The following is a 20,250-nucleotide window of genomic DNA, read 5'->3' on the forward strand; positions in this document are numbered from 1 at the left end:
TCATTTTTACTAACTGTCACATTTCCCAGATCCCCTAGCTGGTGTACAGCTGTCATTTTTACTAACTGCCACATTTCTCAGACCACCATTCTGGTGCACAGGTGTAGTCATTACTAACTGTCACATTTCCCTGATTACCTAGCTGGTGCACAGATGCAGTCATTACTAACTCACATTTTTCAGATCCCCCAACTGGTGCATAGATGCATTCATTACTGTCACATTTCCCAGATCCCCTAGCTGGTGCACAGGTGCAGTCATTACTAACCATCACATTTCCCTAGACTCCCTAACTGGTGCACAGCTGTCCTTATTTCTAACTGTCACATTTCCCAGACCACCATTCTGGTGCACAGGTGTAGTCATTACTAACTGTCGCATTTCCTAGACTCCCTAGCTGGTGCACAGCTGCAGTCATTACTAAACATCACATTTCCCTAGACTCCCTAACTGGTGCACGGCTGTCCTTATTTCTAACTGTCACATTTTCCAGATCCCCTAGCAGGTGCACAGGTGTAGTCATTACTAACTGTCACATTTCCTAGACTCCCTAGCTGGTGCACAGCTGTAGTCATTACTAACTGTCACATTTCCCAGATCCCCTAGCTGGTGCACAGCTGTAGTCATTACTAACTGTCACATTACCCAGATCACCTAGCTGGTGCACAGCTGTAGTCATTACTAACTGCCACATTTTCCGACATGCTGCATTCATTCCTACTATAGATCCACAGGTGGCCTGAAAAATATGAACTGTTGGTAGATCTTGAGGACAGGTTTTGCCACCCCTGTCCTATAGCATTTGAGCAAACAGGTAACAAGTGCTGGATGTACTTCAGGGGTACTACATACATAGTGGGGGGTGAGAGACAGAGTTGTAGAGCAGAAAGCCACAGACCGTTGTCACGCCTCCTGCTTTGATTAGTGATCCTGGAACGCAGGATCAGATCATCCGCGTCACCATCGGCTGACAATCTGCTGCAGAAGTGTGACCAACATCGGCACTTTGTGGCATGTTCCACACTAACAGTCACATCGGAATTCTGCTCATTATTAGTAAGGAGAGCATCATCATAATATGCTATATAACACTTGCCCTCCATGTCCCAGTTACTGCTCATGGCGGTGGGTGTGCCAGTGTCAGGGCCTGTGTCAGAGGACTGGCACGGGCATTCACTGGCTTTAGTGCCCATGTTCAAGTGGACAGTCTGGGCAAGCCTGATTGCTTTAATGTGTGATGGTGCAGCCGATGATTGCTGATCTTCGCATTGTCACGACAGTGACTGCAGACACATCCACCTCTGAATCACTTCCTTATTGTCCTAATCCTATGTGTAATAGAGAATTGTCAGGATGTGATCATAGAAAGCATCAGCTGTGCTCCCAGGTGTTTATGTAGAATGATCATTAGAGATAAGAGGGCAGGTGGTGTGTGATCTGTAATTGTCTCCGCGTGGTTACAGGTTTGAAGCAGAGTGTGAGTCTCGTCTGGAGCTGAACCAGCGCTGCCTGTTTGCCAGTAACACCGCTGTGCAGTGGTTGGACATCCGCCTACAGATGATTGGAGTACTGGTGGTTACAGCCATCGCTGTCATCGCTATAATCCAGCACCAGAGGAGGGCCGGTAATCCAGGTGAGACCTTTAGAGATCTGGAGAGAACAGGTTACAGGGTGAGACCTATAGAGATCTGGGGAGAGCAGGTTACAGGGTGAGACCTATAGAGATCTGGAGAGAACAGGTTACAGGGTGAGACCTATAGAGATCTGGAGAGAGCAGGGTGAGACCTATAGAGATCTGGAGAGAACCAGTTGCAACATGTGACCTACAGAAATGACCTTTTTCTCTATATTTTTCTTCATTAGGTCTGGTGGGACTGTCTCTATCGTATGCTCTCTCCATCACTGGTTTACTTTCTGGACTTATCTACAGCTTCACTCAAACAGAGACCATGATGGTGAGCGTGGAGAGAGCAGAAGAATATTCTACAACACTTCCTTCTGAGCCAACAGAGGGGACGCTGATGGTGAGTTAGACAGTGTTTGTTTATGTAAATGGTTCCTAGGCAAGGTCTCTTTCCTGCACTGGTCCATATAAAGTCTATAGTTTTCTGGACTTTTCCTAGTCCTTGCAATACAGCAAATTATTATGTGGACCCTTCACAGGATGTCCAGTAGTTTTTAAGAAGTGGTGATGCCGTGTTTTGGCAAAGCTCACATTTCCCTTGTGTTCTTCCCAGGTGGAGCCGGACTGGCCGAGCAATGGTCGCATTGAGTTCAGAGATGCAGTTTTATGTTACCGCCCTGGTCTTCCCAATGCACTCGATGGGGTTAACTTTACCATTTTGGCAGGGGAGAAGATTGGCATTGTGGGGAGAACAGGTTCTGGGAAGTCCACCCTGTTCCTGGCACTTTTCAGAATGATGGAGCTGAATTCTGGATTTATTCTCATCGATAACATGTCCACGCGGGATCTGAATTTGGATGTATTAAGGTGACTGTGGTGCGAGAGCCACATGGTCTACGTTCCCACCACTGATATAATAACCACAGATGGGTCCGGCGTGTAGACCACATGCACTAGCTAACGTACACTTCTGTTGTCCCCGCCAGGTCGCGGCTTGCTGTCATCCCTCAGGATGCCTTCTTGTTGAGTGGGAGCGTGAGAGAGAACTTGGACCCCCTTTCCCATCACCGAGATGCTGACCTACTGGACGTCCTGGAGCAATGCCATTTACAAGACTTAGTTTCCCGAATTGGTGAGGATGCGTGAAACGTGACATTGGGGCCCATTCACCATAAGGTTATGCAATGCGATCTGGGCAGGATCTCCCGCCAGGATCTTATTGCAATATGCGATCCCATTGGCGAGATGCATGTACCTGTAGACGCAAGTCCGTCCCTTCGATCTACTTCGCCGGTTGCCGGAGGTCTGCGCATGTGCGGTTAGCCACTGATGCGATGCAGCACTATATTGTTACATCGGCCAGCATCGCCCATATAAACCTATGCGGGACACGGCTGGGTTACTGTATTGAAGATCGGCGATGTCTCGATTGACATATTACTTAGTTGACCACTAACCGCAAATAATTAAGCACCTAAAAATAGACTCCAGCGTCTAGATCGGCAGTAAACAGAAAAATGAGACAAGAAAAATGTCGACGTGAACATGGTCAACACAAGCTTTTCACCTTTTTGATATCTATGTCGACATGGAAACTGTATAAGTTTATCGCATTCCTGGGATGGTAAAGTACGAACAAGTCGGTTTAAAAAATATAAATGAAAAATTTGTATGCAGTTCATGTCAACCTTTTGCTTGTGTCAACCTTCTGTCGATGTCGATCTAGTGTATGCCAACCATTTTTGGGCATCTAATCAGTGGTCGACCAAGCCATTGTCAATCCGTCGTCCGGATATGATGCGACTGATGGCAGCGCAGGAGGAATCGCAAAAGGGATCGGAGGATCCTGCTGCAGTCACTCTGTCATACATGCGGGGGGTACTTTAATATTTGTGGGTAACCCTTAAATACGGGTGTTTAGGGGAATTAGCCGCAATTATTCGATAGTAACCGGGTGCCGAAGTCTCATGTTCCTCTGTTGGTTCCATGTCATGCAGGAGGCCTGGACGCTGATGTTGGGGACAAAGGAAAGAGATTTTCTCTGGGACAGAAGCAGCTCTTGTGTCTGGCCAGAGCTTTGCTAACTCAAGCCAAGGTAATGCCAACAGGACGGTGTAGATGGGAACATTTCAGTGTTTCTTGCTGGTAATTTCCTGCATGTACCAGCCAATCAGCTCCAATATGTAAATTGACAGCTAAGAGCCTATTGGCTGGAGCATTATCACCTTGCACATAATGGGGCAGATGTATTAGGCCTGGCGAAGAGATGAATAAGAGATAAAGTGGAAGGAGATAACGCACCAGCCAATCAACTACCAACTGTCATATTTCAAACACAGCTGATTGGCTGGTGCGTTATCTCCCTTCCACGTTATCTCCGGTTTATCTCTTTGCCAATGTTCTTTATAGAGATAGATCCCACTTCTCCAAGCTTCATACATTTACCCCCGGGTTACTAGTCTGCAGGGGTATCTGTCACCGAAATATGTGACCATGCCATTGTAAGAAGGCATGATACCCGTCTATAGCTAACTATCTCTGTGTTGCAGATTCTCTGTATTGATGAAGCTACAGCGAGTGTGGACCACCAAACAGACCACCTCCTCCAGCAAACCATCCGGGAGCGATTCAGAAGTCGTACGGTTCTCACCATTGCTCACAGGTACCAGTTACCCGCTAATCCCCATTACTGTATATTCCCAACACATTGCTGCTGTCTCTTCGGTACAGAGGCCCCATTGTCACATCTACAGCTGTAATACGCACATACACTCCTATGCGGACCTCCGGATCTTTATGCCCCACCCTTTGCTCACATCTTTGATTTCTCTTCTGTTATAGACTGAACACAATTATGGATTCAGACCGAGTGCTGGTGATGCATGCAGGGAAGGTGGCGGAACTGGATTCTCCCAGTATCCTAAGCAACAAGAAAGATTCACACTTTTACAGACTAGTAAACAGTGGGCAACTCTAAGGGGAAATATCCGGTGCAGTAAGGGAGGTGGTGGGAAGCTTCTACAGTAAGAGACCGCAGAGCCAGTGCATTGGAAGGGATCGAGAATACAGCCAGTGCAGTGCGAGAGGATGGAGAATACAGCCGGTGCAGTGCGAGAGGATGGAGAATACAGCCAGTGCAGTGCGAGAGGATGGAGAATACAGCTGGTGCAGTGTGAGAGGATGGAGAATACAGCCAGTGCAGTGCGAGAGGATGGAGAATACAGCTGGTGCAGTGTTAGAGGATGGAGAATACAGCCGGTGCAGTATGAGAGGATGGAGAATACAGCCAGGGCAGTGTGAGAGGATGGAGAATACAGCCGGTGCAGTGTGAGAAGATGGAGAATACAGCCAGTGCAGTATGAGAGGATGGAGAATACAGCCAGTGCAGTGTGAGAGGATGGAGAATACAGCAGGTGCAGTGTGAGAGGATGGAGAATACAGCCAGGGCAGTGAGAGAGGATGGAGAATACAGCCAGTGCAGTATGAGAGGATGGAGAATACAGCCCGTGCAGTGTGAGAGGATGGAGAATACAGCCAGTGCAGTGTGAGAGGATGGAGAATACAGCCAGGGCAGTGTGAGAGGATTGAGAATACAGCCAGTGCAGTGCGAGAGGATGGAGAATACAGCCGGTGCAGTGCGAGAGGATGGAGAATACAGCCAGTGCAGTGCGAGAGGATGGAGAATACAGCTGGTGCAGTGTGAGAGGATGGAGAATACAGCCAGTGCAGTGTGAGATGATGGAGAATACAGCCGGTGCAGTGTGAGAAGATGGAGAATACAGCCAGTGCAGTGTGAGAGGATGGAGAATACAGCCAGTGCAGTGTGAGATTATGGAGAATACAGCCAGGGCAGTGTGAGAGGATGGAGAATACAGCCAGAGCAGTGTGAGATGATAGAGAATACAGCCAGTGCAGTGTCAGATGATAGAGACTACAGCCAGTGCAGTGTGAGAGGATGGAGAATACAGCCAGTGCAGTGTGAGAGGAGGGAGACTACAGCCAATGCTGGTGAGATGATGGAGAACATAGCCAGTGCAGTGTGAGATGATGGAGAATACAGCCAGTGCAGTGTGAGATGATGGAGAATACAGCCAGTGCAGTGTGAGATGATAGAGAATACAGCCAGTGCAGTGTGAGAGGATGGAGACTACAGCCAATGCCGGTGAGATGATGGAGAATACAGCCAGTGCAGTGTGAGAGGATAGAGAATACAGCCAGTGCAGTGTGAGGAATTGGAGAGTGCAGCCGCTGCAGTGCGAGAGGGTGAAGAGTACAGCTGCGACTACAATGTTATTGTTTGGAGTGTACAGCTGCTGCTACAATGTTATTGGTTGGAATGTACAGTTGCTGCTACAATGTTATTGGTTGGAGAGTACATCTGCTGCTACAATGTTATTGGTTGGAGTGTACAGCTGCTGCTACAATGTTATTGGTTGGAGAGTACAGCTGCTGCTACAATGTTATTGGTTGGAGAGTACAGCTGCTGCTACAATGTTATTGGTTGGAGAGTGCTGCTGCTGCTGCTGCTGCTGCTACAATGTTATTGGTTGGAGTGTACATCTGCTGCTACAATTTTATTGGTTGGAGAGTACATCTGCTGCTACAATGTTATTGGTTGGAGTGTACAGCTGCTGCTACAATGTTATTGGTTGGAGAGTACAGCTGCTGCTGCTGCTACTATGTTATTGGTTGGAGAGTACAGCTGCTGCTACAATGTTATTGGTTGGAGAGTACAGCTGCTGCTACAATGTTATTGGTTGGAGAGTACAGCTTCTGTAGTGCAAGAGGATGCATAGGACCCAATTCCGCCCTAATTGCTCGGCTGCTAATTCACACGGTGGCTGATTATTGATGCATTTCATAGTATGCATGTGCATTGTATCAGTATGGCCGTCCTGCGATTTAAATCCTGCAACTAATTCTATACGCACGCCATTCACATGGTGATTGACAGTAGGCGTCTGGGGGTGGTAACCAAACGCTTAGTGAGAGTGCTAAGAAAAACGATGGAAGTGTCTGGGAAAACGCTGGGAGTGTCTGGGAAAACGCTGGGATTGTCGGGGAAACCGCTGGGATTGGCGGGGAAACCGCTGGGAGTGTCTGGGGAAACCGCTGGGAGTGTCTGGGGAAACCGCTGGGAGTGTCTGGGGAAACCGCTGGGAGTGTCTGGGGAAACCGCTGGAAGTGTCTGGGAAAATGCTGGGAGTATCGGGGAGAACTCTGGGAGTGTCGGGGAGAACTCTGGGAGTGATGGGGAGAACTCTGGGAGTGTCTGGGGAAACCGCTGGGAGTGTCTGGGGAAAACGCAGGGAGTGTCTGGGGAAGTGCAGGGAGTGTCTGGGGAAGTGCAGGGAGTGTCTGGGGAAGTGCAGGGAGTGTCTGGGGAAGTGCAGGGAGTGTCTGGGGAAAAGCTGGAAGTGTCTGGGAAAGTGCAGGGAGTGTCTGGGGAAATGCTGGAAGAGTCTGTGGAAATGCAGGTAGTGTCTGGGGAAGTGCAGGCAGCCTGAGCGCTTTAGGGGAGGGTGTCTGACGTCAGCTTCAGGCTGAATATACCGTTTTCCATCCCACCGCCAAGTTAGTTTCTGGCTATGCGGTGCCTGCGATGACTTGTGCCCAGTGTAACAATAATTAGCTGGTGATCCTGGTACGATGGGTTTTGGACATATTCGCCCGGCTGCGGATAGATTTGCACCCCTACACATCCATTGAGTGAGCACATTCATTCGCAAGGCAGGAATTGACTCTTAACGGGGCAGCGTCTTCACTGAATGCTGGCTGCTGTGAAATGGCGGTGGTGCGATCAGGCCTGAATCGGGCCCATAGTACAGTCGCTACTCTCCCTTGTGCCCAGCTGCTGCTCTCCTGTATCACTCGGATTCTCAGGGTTATATAACACACCGCTCCGTGTCTCACCGGCTCAGCAATGGCGGCTCTCTCCATCGTCGGTAATGCTGGGCGTATATATAATTCTGTCCTTCCGGTTTGTGAGGCCACTTGTGTTTACCGATGTTCCCCTTTTAATAAACTATTTTTTATACGATAATCGTTCAGTGTGGTGATGTTTCATTTCTCTGTCTAGGAATCATTGGCGCAATCCCACAAAGAAGCGTCGCGTGTAACAATGCACAATAAGGGGGTGATGCTTGTTAGCCCGGTAAGCTTACCGTGCACCAGAGACGCCACCCGTCCCCCACCTCCGCCGCCGATTCCCCTCTTTAACATGCGAGGGGATGTGTAACGAAGACACATCCCCGCGCATGTCTCCGCGGCAGGAGAAATCATCCGATGGTTGCCAACCATCGAATGATTTCTCCTGCCATCGCAAATAAAAGTCATCGGAAACTGACTTTTTTTTATTTGTGGTCGCCGGGACAAAGACGGGCAGGCGGCGGCCCGCCCGCATACCCATGGGAACGCCAACTCCAGGCCAACCCGATCCTTGCAAACGGCTCTGCAACTATGCAAGTCGCCGAAGCCATTTGTGGGACCTGCGACTGCGCGGAATATACCATGTGCAGGTATAAACATCGGAACAGGGCAATTCGACCCCGTCTGATTAAACCAGAATGAGAGCCTATGTGCATAGGAGTAAAGGTGGCCATACACACGCAGATTTATCTGCAGAGCTGGCTGATTGGAACAAAAACATGGTTATGGATGAGAACAAATGACAGTTGACCATTTGCTTGGAAATGCTGGAAAACTGACAAACTGTCACTCATCCATAACCATGTTTTTGTTCCAACCAGCCAGATCTGAAGATAAATCTTACTAGTGTATGGGCACCTTAAGTGAGTACACACTAGTAAAATAGTAATTGTAGATAGTGAACAAAGTGTTTGATTCTCTATAGCAGTTCATGTATAACACTGAGGGTCTCTGCGCACAGATGGGCCAGATGTACTAAGCCTTGAAAAGTGATAAAATGGAGAGCGATAGCGTACCAACCAACCAGACCATAACTGCCATTTTTTTCAAACGTATGCTGTAAAATGTCGATTAGGAGCTTCTTGTGAGCCCCGTAAAGCAGCATCACAGAACTGCAGAGCAGAGACACCGCTACTGTGCAATGTTTGTGTAAGGATCCCAGTCATTAGTAGCCAGGAAGGAGTTCCAGAGACAAAGGATCTAATTCAGACCCCATTGGACCCGTTCCGATGGTGGGGGTCTGCTCGTTTCTGCAATCAGGCTGTGCCATACGCAAATGATGCCATTGCACTGGGCGTTCTTTTGCATGGGTTAGCTTCTGCCCGTATTAGCATACAATGGCAAGTGCATACAGCAAATCATTGCAAGAGGAGCAGGAGAAACACCCGCACCGGAATGACCCTCCTCACAGTGTTAATGTTGTTGAACGGGACTACAAGTCAAGAGACCAGAAGCACCGACGCCAACATAGTCTGCATATAAAGAGAAGAGTGATCAGAAAGGAGAGCCGAGGCGCGATGTAGGCTCTGATGAAAAGGTTTGTTTGGAGGGCACGTTTGTAACTGGTGTGGCTGGGACAAAGGGGGTTATTCTGGTCTGTTCGTTCTGACCTGTTAATTCACACCGCGTCCGATGTTGGACATATGCACAGCCGCATTTCTGTGCATGTGCATACGCCAGGTGCGTGCGTCCATGGCGAACAGGGTGTTCGCTGGGCGCACGCACCCAACAATGCGAGCGGTGGGCACGGGGCAGCAGCGGGTAGTCACTCCCAGCTTTTCAGGGGCGTTCTCATGCAAACCATGGAAATCGCCCAGTGACGTGGGTGCCAGGGGGCGGGCAGCTGACATCACCAGCTGCTTGACCACTTCCTCCCGAATGTGCACGCATATCTAAGTGACATGAGAGTCGGTGACCATCAAAAGATGCGGGGGTTTCCCTCTGGCCTGCGAATGGATGTCTTTTAAACATCCCTTCACCTGCCAGACGAACAAACCCGGCATGCGAGGAGGGGGGGCTGTTACATTTCAGAACCACCTTCTTAAACCTCCCGCCTCAAAAGTTCCAGCAAGTTCTAACGCTTAACCTCAGCTGTAGTCTGTCCGCCGTCTATTTCTTTTTTTTTCTTCCTATTTTCTTGCAAGAGCAAAATATAGATATTTTAGACAGATAATGAGGAAAGCAATCCGTGATTTAGGATCTTATTTACTACAGAGAACACGATGTTGCTGGACTGTCAAAAAGCTCTCTCATACCCCTTTCACATGGCCAAAATAACCTGGGAAATTGCCGGGTTGCTGGCGTAACAAATCGGGAGAGGTGCGGTGTGAAAGTACCAAACCTTATAACCTGGGTCGAGCAATCCAGCAAATCGAAACACCTGCTGTACGGGTCCCCGCGAGGTACACCAAACCTAACATGGCTGCTTATATGATGTCATTGGTTTCTTGTTATTACAGATCTGAACCCATTCTAGGTAGGGACAGAAATACTGTACAGGGAACTTAGTTGAGGCAGCTATATATTTAGATTCTTTCTACACATGGCTAGACTCTGGTGTGTGTATATTTACTAAAGGTTCTAAAAATGAAAAGAGGTGCTGTTTCTCATAGCAACCAATCAGATCCTGTCTATCCTTTTCTAGGATGCAATAGAGAAATAATAGACAGCATCTGATTGGATGCTATAGGCAAAATTTTCTCTTTAATTTTTCAAAGCTTTAGTAAATTTATCCCTAGCTTATTATACCATACTTACCTACCCTCTTGGAATGGCTGGGAGGGTCCTGAAAACCAGGCCCCCTCCCACGGAAAGGGAGGGCAAGCCTCCTGCATTTAGCGGGGACCCCATCTTCAGCCCCTGAACCCCCTCCCTCTGACAGTAAAATACTGGCATCCACAGCTCTTTGGAAAGAGGCCGCAAATCACAGCATATACATGAAAGGGGCATTTCCATTGAGCTTAATGGGCAGGGGCCCAAGGATTCTAGGGGCCCACCCCAATGCGGAAGATGGCACTGCCCCAGGTAGAGTTTGCGGTGGACAGCGGTGATCCGGGCATCGGCGGCTGGAAGCTTGTAGCGCTATTTGCCGGGCGGCGAGATAGGAAGCGCTGCTGATTTTGAAAAGACTGGCTGGATGCCAATTGGCTGAGCATCCGGACAGTCTTTTCAAAATCAGCAGCGCTTCCCGTCCGGCAAATAGCGCTACAATCTCCCAGACCCCGCTGCCCGGATCACCGCTGCCTGGAGGACGCTGCTACACATAGGTGTGTGGTTGGGGGGCCCCCGAATTATTTTGCCCAGGGTGTCGCTCTAATGTTAAGACGGCCCTGGAAAGGGGGTGGGGCTTAAAGAAGGAAAGTATGATTAAAACTGTCCAGGACAGTAGAGTTTTGTTAGATCAGCAATTCAGACTAACAAAAACAACAACAAAAACTGAAAGGCCTTCACAGTATATTCCTCCATTGCCTCTTGCATCTCTTGATCGCTATTTCAGTGTTTCTACTTCTGGACCCTTTTCCTCTTCCTTCCTCTCTAGATGCTGTTCTCTGCCCTCCAATCTTTTCACCTCCCCTCTCTGTGACATCATACACTCCTTTATCCCCCACTACCACATTAAAGCTACCTCTGGTGTCCCAACTTCTCTACCTCTTCTAATCCCACGTGTAGCTGCATCTCTGCCTTGATGATGCTGCAACAAACCTACAGTATGACTAATAAGTCTGAGCCCGTTATAGTTACCCATCTCCCTACCCAATATCTCACTCTTCCGTTCCCTAAGCCCACCGCATCAATGTCATCATGGTCTCCTCTCAGTTTCACATCCACACATCCAAGTTTCTCTCACAGTCCCAGCACCATACACTAATTGATGATGATGATGATGATGATGATTACTATGAGACTGATCCTGGGTTGGTGCAAAAAAAAGAAAGAGCAAGTAATTTTGAGAGTGATTTCAATTTGGAGGGTCGTGTCCAAACTCTGATCTATATTGTAGTGTACACATAAAGCTGCCCAGTATCTGTGGGCTGCATGCAAATTGAGCCAATATTTACTCTGCATGCAAAAGTCATAAATGTATATTTGCACCCCTTGCATTGCAACATGGTTTGTTCCACATGCAAAGTTCTATAAAGGAATGTAGTAGACATTGAGCCTAATTCACACTTGATTGCAGGAGAAATTTGTTCTCAAAATGGACAGAACCATGTGCACTGCAGGGGGGGGGGGGGCAGACAGAGTTAGATTTGGGTGTTATTTAGTTCCTGTGCAGGGTTAATACTGGCTGCATTATTCTTACGGTCCATACACACTGGGCGACTATGCCCACCGTGTATGGACAGCGATGACCGCTGTCATCGCTGCAGGGAAAGTCGGTCATACACACTGAGCGGCTTTCCCCCTGCCCGGCGCCGACGGAGGGGGGAGGACGGTGTTGCATAGCGGAGCGCTATGCAAAGCCGTCCTGAAAGCCGCTCATCTGCTGGTACAACCAGCAGATGAACGGCTTTCCCGGCGATATTGCTGGAGCGCGCAGCAGCGATCACCGCTCATCGCCGGGCCATACACACTTGGCGGCTTTGAGCTGAAAGCCGCTCAAACCTGCTGTTTTGAGCGACTTTCAGCTCAAAGTCGCCCAGAGTGTATGGGCCTTTACACTGCAATATAGATTTCAGTTTGAACACACACCACTCAAATCTAACTCTCTCTGCACATGTTACATCTGCCCCACCTGCAGTGCACAAGTTACTGCTAATTTTGAGAACAATGTTGCCCTGCAATCAAGTCTGAATTAGGCCCCTTGTCCTAGATATCTCTGCAGTACAGTGTCCCTATGACAGCTGATATCAGACTTATAGAGGGGCATAGCAACTCATACGGCAACATTAAACACACAGGGGAAAAGTCTATGCACCCATCCAACTACAAGAAAAGGATAGAGGAGTCGGTACTCTTTACCTAGAAGGGCGCCCATCGCGGGCATCGCATGTACCAAAACATCGCATGCGATGCGACCGACGCGAGTACCGCGATTTCCCATAGGGAACAATGTTAAATGTCCCAATTGACCCGATTTTCCATAGGGAACAATGTTAAAAGGCCCACAGAGGCCAAATAGGCACCCTGAAGTGTGAAATGGCCCCCCCAATTGTTAACGCCACCCCACGATCAACGTCAACCCGAAGCGTGGCGAGCGGCGGCGGTACGCGTCCTCTGACCTTTTCATACCCCCACTATCCACGTCGGCGTGGAGTTGAGAATAGAAAGTGTGGCGAGCGCAGCGAGCCACCGAGCCCAAAGCGTGGCGAGCGGACGCGGACACCTGTGAAGCCCGCGAGGAGACCCGTATACCTGTGAAGGTGTCCGCGTCCGCTCGCCACACTTTCTATTCTCAACTCCACGCCGACGTGGATAGTGAGGGTATGAAAAGGTCGTAGGACGCGTACCGCCGACACTCGCCATGCTTCGGGTTGACGTTGATCGTGGGGTGGCGTTCAATTGGGGGGGCCATTTCACACTTCAGGGTGCCTATTTGGCCTCTGTGGGCCATTTAACATTGTTCCCTATGGAAAATCGGGTCAATTGGGACATTTAACATTGTTCCCTATGGGAAATCGCGGTAATCGCGTCGGTCGCATCGCATGCGATTTTTTGGTCGCATGCGATTCGACCGACGCAATTTTTTTACCTTACGATGCCCACGATCAAAATCGTGGGCGCCCTTCTAGGTAAAGAATGCTGAGGAGTCTTTTATAGGGACAAGGAGCAGCAGTGTCAGAGTGGTGGATAGTTTTCTGTATGTAGTCATTACAGAAATTCAGATTAAATACTCTGGTTTCTCTTTAATACGATATATAAACAGATAAAGGTAAAAAAAAAAAAAAACATTCTGCCATATGACTTTCATTTCAGTACCAAATGAATTCTTAATAACCATCAATCGACTTGTGTAACAAAGGACAAACGTGGGCAGGTTTGTCTTCCAGAGAAAATCCCAGCGGTTACTGGTTGCGGACTATGCGAAACGAATGATTCCGGACCAACATGCGCGCTATCTATAACCACTTTACAGCGCTCTAACCCCTGCCAAGTGCGGACTGTCTTAGTCTGGCAGAAGATTCCTGAGCACCACATACAGTAGGGAGCTCTTTGTGTGTGGCAGAAAGACAGAACATACTGCCGGGGGGGGGGGGGATTTCTAGGTCATAGAAAAAAGATTTCCTGTACCGAATGGTGGGATACAACAACGAGGTTGTCCCTCTCCATAGACTGGATGATTAATCATCGTTGTATAAATTAGCCCCACCCCTCAGAACGGTTGGCTAGTCGGCAGTGCAGTGTGACCTACAAGAAGATCATGGTACATTCAGTGCATTAGTCTCTAGTGCAGCAAAGATAAAGTACTTATGAAGAGAGTCCCATAGGGCGGTCAATGTTGGTATCGGGACAAGCCTAGGACGTTGTTCTGGAATATTTCCAACCATCCACAATACGTTGGGTGGCGCTGAAGCATCATCAGCTGCAGGTCTCCCAGGGCTCAAGGCACGGAGAGCCTGGCGCGTCTACAGCCGCATTGTTTATAATGAAGCTTCACAACTCTGTGGTTTTTCGATGGTCAAGAGAAGTCCCCTGACATTGTTGGTAATGCGTCTTGCTGTCTGAAGAGGCGTAACTGCACCAGCCTGCTTGCCTGGCACCATGGGACCGGTGCCATAGGACCAGCAGAGCTGTGAGGAGGATAGACAGGCCGGTTATTACTGCAAGCACGACTATTATGATGACCTGCAGTTCGGTCAGCCCATGTTCCCGCTGGGTCACCACTTCTTTTACTGAGATTTTGAATTGGTTTGGCTTCTTAGTGGGCACTGGGCTCCACCTGCTGGTGCTACTAGTCCTCACTTGCTGTGTTTGGGCCAGTTGGTCTCTCGGAGAAGTCTCAGCAGCATAGTCCCACGTGGGCTTGGGAAGAGGGATCTCACAGGATTTCCCAGTGAATCCCTGGAGACAGTAACACTCATAGTCTCCTATCCGATCATAGCACCGTCCTCCATTCTGACATGGTTGTCCAACACAATCGTTAATGTTGACTGTGCAAAAGCGTCCCTGGAAGCCTTGGGGGCATTCACAGGAGAAGCGGTTGACTCCATCGATACACGTGGCTCCATTAGCACAGGGGCGCATCAAGCAGTCATCTACATCTGTCCCGCACAGCCTGCCCATGTAGCCAGCCAAGCAGCGGCAGGTGAATGTGTCCGCGTAGCCACTCTCATCCAGGCACGTGCCACCGTTCAGACAGGGGAACCTACATGGGGGAGGGGAAGGGAGTATAAGTCACGTGGCAGCATTTCAAATCTCAGCACAAATGTCACTAATATTAGGATATAACCAGTAGAGGGGCTACAGCATAGTCCAAAATTCAAATAGGGGAGCCTCACCAACTGCCAGTGAGTCAGTTGGAATGGCATTGGGTGTGGCAGCCCCTCCTCTGGAGACGGCACTGAATATAACCCTTTGTTACAGGCTAACGGCCTTTACTGATACTTCTCTACCAATATACACAGAAACGATGGCACCTTCAGCATTGCTGGTTTACTTGTCCATATTTCTGAGGTTCATCTTTATCTATACCATTGTGATTGTGAATATTGCTCTGTGGCCCTGATTCAGAACTGTACACAAATGCATTTCCGCTTCAACTTTGTACATAGCAGCTGTGCAAAAATATGTTAATGTCACAGCTGCTGGGAGATTATAGAGACACCCACTGGACGAACAGCGAGCAGCATGGCCGGAGGAAATAAGGAGTCAAAGACTGAAACATGCTCCATAAGTGATGCCCCTGTCCTTGAGTCACCACTTCACCATTATCTCCCTGCAAGCGCTCCCTAATTGTCCTCCGTGCAACAACCGCCAACAGCACAGTGCGAAACACATGCAGTGCGAAACACATGCAGTGCCTGGGAAAAAAACAAACCACTTCACTGCATACATTGACATTATCTCCCTGCAAGCGCTCCCTAATTGTCCTCCGTGCAACAACCGCCAACAGCACAGTGCGAAACACATGCAGTGTGAAACACATGCAGTGCCTGGGAAAAAAACAAACCACTTCACTGCATACATTGACATAACGTCCATCTCTGAATCATGCATCCATAAGTAGTCACCGTGTCCGTACTCTGGATTTGTATCTACAGCGCTCACTTTGTACTGTGTGTGTGGTCTCTTACCCCTCTCTTTCGCAGGGTCCTCTCTTGAGTTCACAGTTCTTGCCGTGGAACGGTTCTGGGCAGACACAGGTGTATTCTCCCTCTGGGTCGATGATGCAGTCTGCCCCATTCTGGCAGGGATTGGAGTGCTCACAGAGGTGAAGGTCTATGGAAAGGATAAATGTATAACGTATTCTACTGCACAGTGTGTTTCTGATGTATTGCCATGTTTTATGTAAAAGTATATGGAAAGTCCATATAATAAATACAGTATATGCTCTATAACTGCAGGTGGGGCAGATGTAACATGTGCAGAGAGAGTTAGATTTGGGTGGGGTGTGTTGAAACTGAAATCTAAATTGCAGTGTAAAATTAAAGCAGCCAGTATTTTCCCTGCACAGAAACAAAATACCTCACCCAAATCGAATTCTCTCTGCACGTTACATCTGCCCCACCTGCTGTGCATATGGTTTTGTCCATTTTGAGAACAAATTGTAAGGGCCTATATGTAGGACGGTCAATTTATATATGTCCCTTGTTAGTCAGCCATGAAAGTACAATGGGGGCAGGTTCTAGACCCCATTCTATTATGCCTCTAAACAACTCTGCATACACATATAGGGCTCGTGAGTAGAACCGTTACCATGTCATCCTGTATGTTGTATTGCTTTGGGGTATTGTGAGCTGGATGTCAGGGCAGGAGTTATGGATCACACTGGGTTGACTGGAGGGTCAGAGACCTACTGAAGGACTGTGAAGATCATCAAATGTTGTTTCTTCATTGACGTATCTGGAAGGGGTAATTGGGTATACTCACGGAAGGGGTTATTGGGTATACTCATGGAAGGGATAAATGGATAACAGGAAAGAATAGAGGGGAGTAGATGGGTACACTATTAGAAGTGGTAATTGGGTTGGGTGCCGGACGGGATCCCAACAGTCAAAACCCCAACACACGGGGGCCCAACGGCCACGGGCTATTCTGCCTCGTGGGGGTCCCATCGAGGGAGAATAGAATAGGTGGTGAGCTTAGGGAGCCACTGTGCCCGCAGCATGGTGAGCGCAGCGAGCCCGCAAGGGGCTTTGTTGCACTCACCACGCTGTCTGGGTCCAGCCAGTCGGGATCCCTTTACCACACCAATTGGGTTACACAGAAAGGAATGGAGGGCAATTGGGCATAGCAATAGAAGCTGTAGTTTGGTTACATAATAGAAGGGAGATCATTGGGTAATATATAGTAGAGAAGGGGGCAGATAATACAATTACAAAATGGGGTAATCAGGTAACTTACAAGAGAGAAGGGAGTAATAGGGTAGAATTAGATTAGAAAGGGGGTAATCACACGGAATAGGAAAAGGGCAATTGGGTAGAATACAATAGAGAAGGGGCAACTGGGTAGAATACAATAGAGAATGGCCAATTGGGTAGGATATAATAGAGAAGGTGGTAACTGGGTAGGATATAATAGAGAAGGGGGTAACGGGGTAGGATATAATAGAGAAGGGGGTAACTGGGTAGAATATAATAGAGAAGGGGCAATTGGGTAAGATATAATAGAGAAGGGGCAATTGGGTAGAATACAATAGAGAAGGGGGTAATGGGGTAGGATATAATAGAGAAGGGGGTAATGGGGTAGGATATAATAGAGAGGGGGGTAATTGGGTAGGATATAATAGAGAAGGGGCAATTGGGTAGGATATAATAGAGAAGGGGTAACTCTCAGATTAAACTTGCCAGCCCCTGTTCTACGCCTCCAGGTGTCAAGTGGATGCAAACTGCATGGAATCTAGATACGGACACATCTTGGTGGAAATGCACAGATTTACGCCACATAAAGAGGCCCACGGAGAGCCCCACAGTGCAGTCTGCACTTGTCCTGTTGAGGTTATGCCTTACTTCTAATAATACCATAACTGTATGAGCAACCACTATCTAATACAGGGATGGGGACCCTTTGGCCCTAATGCTGTTGCTGAACTACACATCCCAGCATGCCCTGCAACAGTTTTAACATGGCCAAATAGCAAAACTGAAGCAGGGCATGCTGGGATGTGAAGTTCAACAACAGCTGGAGGGCCGAAGGTTCCCCATCCCTGATCTAATATCTAACACACAAATCATTTCATTTGAAATGGGAAAAGCCCATAAACACAGAACAGGAAAAATATCAATTCCAATGGCAGCGACATTCTACCAACTGTAGACATTACAATGCGGACTTAATATTAAATTTGATGTAACTCTGTGACTGGGTGTATAACGCTGGGCGGAGTCATAGAGTGACAGATCGGTGCGCTGATAGGCTATTAGCCCCGTCTATCAGTTTATGACTCCGCCCAGCGTTATACACCCAGTCACAGAATGACAGACCTGGGCTATGATATAATAGATGTGATAAAATAATATTCCATTATGATCAGGACATGAGATCTCAATGTGCACATGAACTGGGCATGTAGCTGCTTTGAAAGCCAATGGCGTACGCCAGTAAATCCTACTCACCTTTGTCGCAGAACTTGCCAGCCCAGCCACCGAGACACATGCACTGCCAGGACTGGTGGCAGACACCATGGACACAGCCTGGCATTCTTACACAGTTTTCGCAATATGTACCATCCCAGCCGGGGTCACACCTACGGATTCAATCACAGCAAGGGTTAAAGTCGTGCCCTGTAATATTTCCCCTGCACCTCTTCCTGACACCAGAAATCACAGGGATGATTACTTAAGACACTGGGCCAGATGCACTAAGCTTCAAAAGTGATCAAATGGAGAGTGATAACCAGCCAGCCAATCAGCTCCTCCCTAACATTTACCAAACACGGCCTGTGACATGTCAGGCAGGAGCTGATTGGCTGGCTGTTTATCACTCTCCATTTTATCACTTTTGAAGCTTAGTCCATCTGGCCCACTATGAGGTAAATGTACTAAGATGGGAGTTCTCCCATAGCAACCAATCAAATTCTACTTCTGATTTATGTAGCACCTTCTAGTAGATAATAGAGATAATCTGATTGGTTGCTATAGGCAACAGCCCATCTTCAATACATCTCCCATCTTAGTAAATCTTTCTGGTTGGAGGGAAAACCAGGTAGGTGTATCTGAGCAAATCAACCATTTGGATACATACATCATTAGGTAGACAGTTCTAGGTCGACACATGAAAGCCGTCAACATGCATTAGGTTGACATTGTCAAAAGGACAACATGACGTCTTGTTCACACGTTACCATCTCAGTGGGCATTGAGGGAGCGGCACACTCATACGATGTCATGTCGACCTATTTCAACAGACACAATTAAAGCGAACATCCTCATGTCAACATTTTCCCATTCAGTGGACATTTTCACCACATCGACCTAATGCGTGTCAACAATTCTCATGGGTTGACCTAATCACTTTTGACCAATAGTGGCCCACCTAATAACTGTTGACCTAATGTCCCGTTTAGTTTGTACCAAACATTAACGATGGGGAGGAATGGGGCACAGACAGCGGCAGTGTAAAAACAACAAAACTGTTATTAAAAATGATGAAAATATCAGCAGCACTGTACGCCGGCACAGGTAAGTACTGGGGGTGGCCTGGAGGAGTGAAGGGGCGGCTCATGGGCTAGCCCCGCCCCCAATGGCGCCAGAATTAATGTATCATTTAAGGAATTCTTGCAGAAGAGGGATCTCTCTTTTCCATCTCCAGCAGCGTCAGAGAAGGCAAAGAGGTGACAGCGCATCTAGATAGATAGATAGACATACACACACTAAATAGGAGCTTAGAACGGGGCACCCACTCACCTGCACACGTCGTCTTCGTCACAGTGCCCGTGATACAGGTCACAGCTCTCCGCACACTCTTCACCTGCAGCAAATTACATTTCTTACACAATGACTATAAACACTGCCCTGATGGTCATATAGGGGCTGTTATATACATGTAACCTATAGATTGTAAGCTTGCAGCAGGGCCCTCCTACCTCCAAGTCAGTCTGTTGTTACCCAGTTTGTTTTATCACTGTCTACTATTGTAAAGCGCAACGGAATCTGCTGCGCTATATAAGAAACTGTAACGGAATCTGCTGCGCTATATAAGACACTGTAAATAAATAAAACATTACTTCTTATCGCAGGCAGTGCTATTGCTTAATGCTACATCACTACAGAAGTATTTGTCAGTGTCGGGTGCAGGATCTTCTGTTGACCAGTAGGTGGTGCCGTTGTTGAGCAGTGTGGTAGTAATGAGGCTTTGGGTGGCAGATGTTAATAATTGACACCTTTATTTCACTTCTCACCTTTTACCGATGTCTGGTACATAAACAGGACCCAACACAAGGCGGAGAGCAGGAGTGGGGGGCAGCAGAGCATGGTCAGCAATGCAGAGTCTGGGTGGAGAGAAAACAAACACTGAGTGACAGGATTACAGCCACGAGCCACCCACTGCAATCACTGCACCCTCATTACAGACTGCTACTGCAATCACTGCACCCTCAT

General features: G+C 48.1%; 2 protein-coding genes across 8 annotated transcripts in view; one reads left to right on the plus strand and one right to left on the minus strand.

Annotated features, from left to right (window-relative positions):
- Positions 1-7,667, plus strand: part of ABCC10 (ATP binding cassette subfamily C member 10) — a 53,322-nt gene extending 45,655 nt beyond the window's left edge. For all 3 annotated transcript variants that reach the window (XM_083175351.1, XM_083175349.1, XM_083175352.1), the window contains 7 exons: positions 1,464-1,633; positions 1,864-2,024; positions 2,238-2,491; positions 2,611-2,756; positions 3,622-3,719; positions 4,174-4,286; positions 4,466-7,667. In XM_083175351.1, the coding sequence (XP_083031477.1) occupies positions 1,464-1,633; positions 1,864-2,024; positions 2,238-2,491; positions 2,611-2,756; positions 3,622-3,719; positions 4,174-4,286; positions 4,466-4,601 (1,078 nt within the window). In that variant the 3' untranslated portion in view covers positions 4,602-7,667. The remainder of the gene's footprint in view (positions 1-1,463; positions 1,634-1,863; positions 2,025-2,237; positions 2,492-2,610; positions 2,757-3,621; positions 3,720-4,173; positions 4,287-4,465) is intronic.
- A 5,711-nt stretch (positions 7,668-13,378) lies between these two features.
- Positions 13,379-20,250, minus strand: part of DLK2 (delta like non-canonical Notch ligand 2) — a 48,583-nt gene continuing 41,711 nt past the window's right edge. For all 5 annotated transcript variants that reach the window (XM_083175364.1, XM_083175359.1, XM_083175363.1 and 2 more), the window contains 5 exons: positions 20,052-20,141; positions 19,558-19,621; positions 18,268-18,398; positions 15,787-15,931; positions 13,379-14,858 (listed from right to left, as the gene is read on the minus strand). In XM_083175364.1, the coding sequence (XP_083031490.1) occupies positions 14,147-14,858; positions 15,787-15,931; positions 18,268-18,398; positions 19,558-19,621; positions 20,052-20,124 (1,125 nt within the window). In that variant the 5' untranslated portion in view covers positions 20,125-20,141 and the 3' untranslated portion in view covers positions 13,379-14,146. The remainder of the gene's footprint in view (positions 14,859-15,786; positions 15,932-18,267; positions 18,399-19,557; positions 19,622-20,051; positions 20,142-20,250) is intronic.

The sequence above is a fragment of the Crinia signifera genome, chromosome 3, assembly GCF_055691185.1.
Source record: "Crinia signifera chromosome 3, ASM5569118v1, whole genome shotgun sequence".
Classification (NCBI taxonomy): Eukaryota; Metazoa; Chordata; class Amphibia; order Anura; family Myobatrachidae; genus Crinia; species Crinia signifera.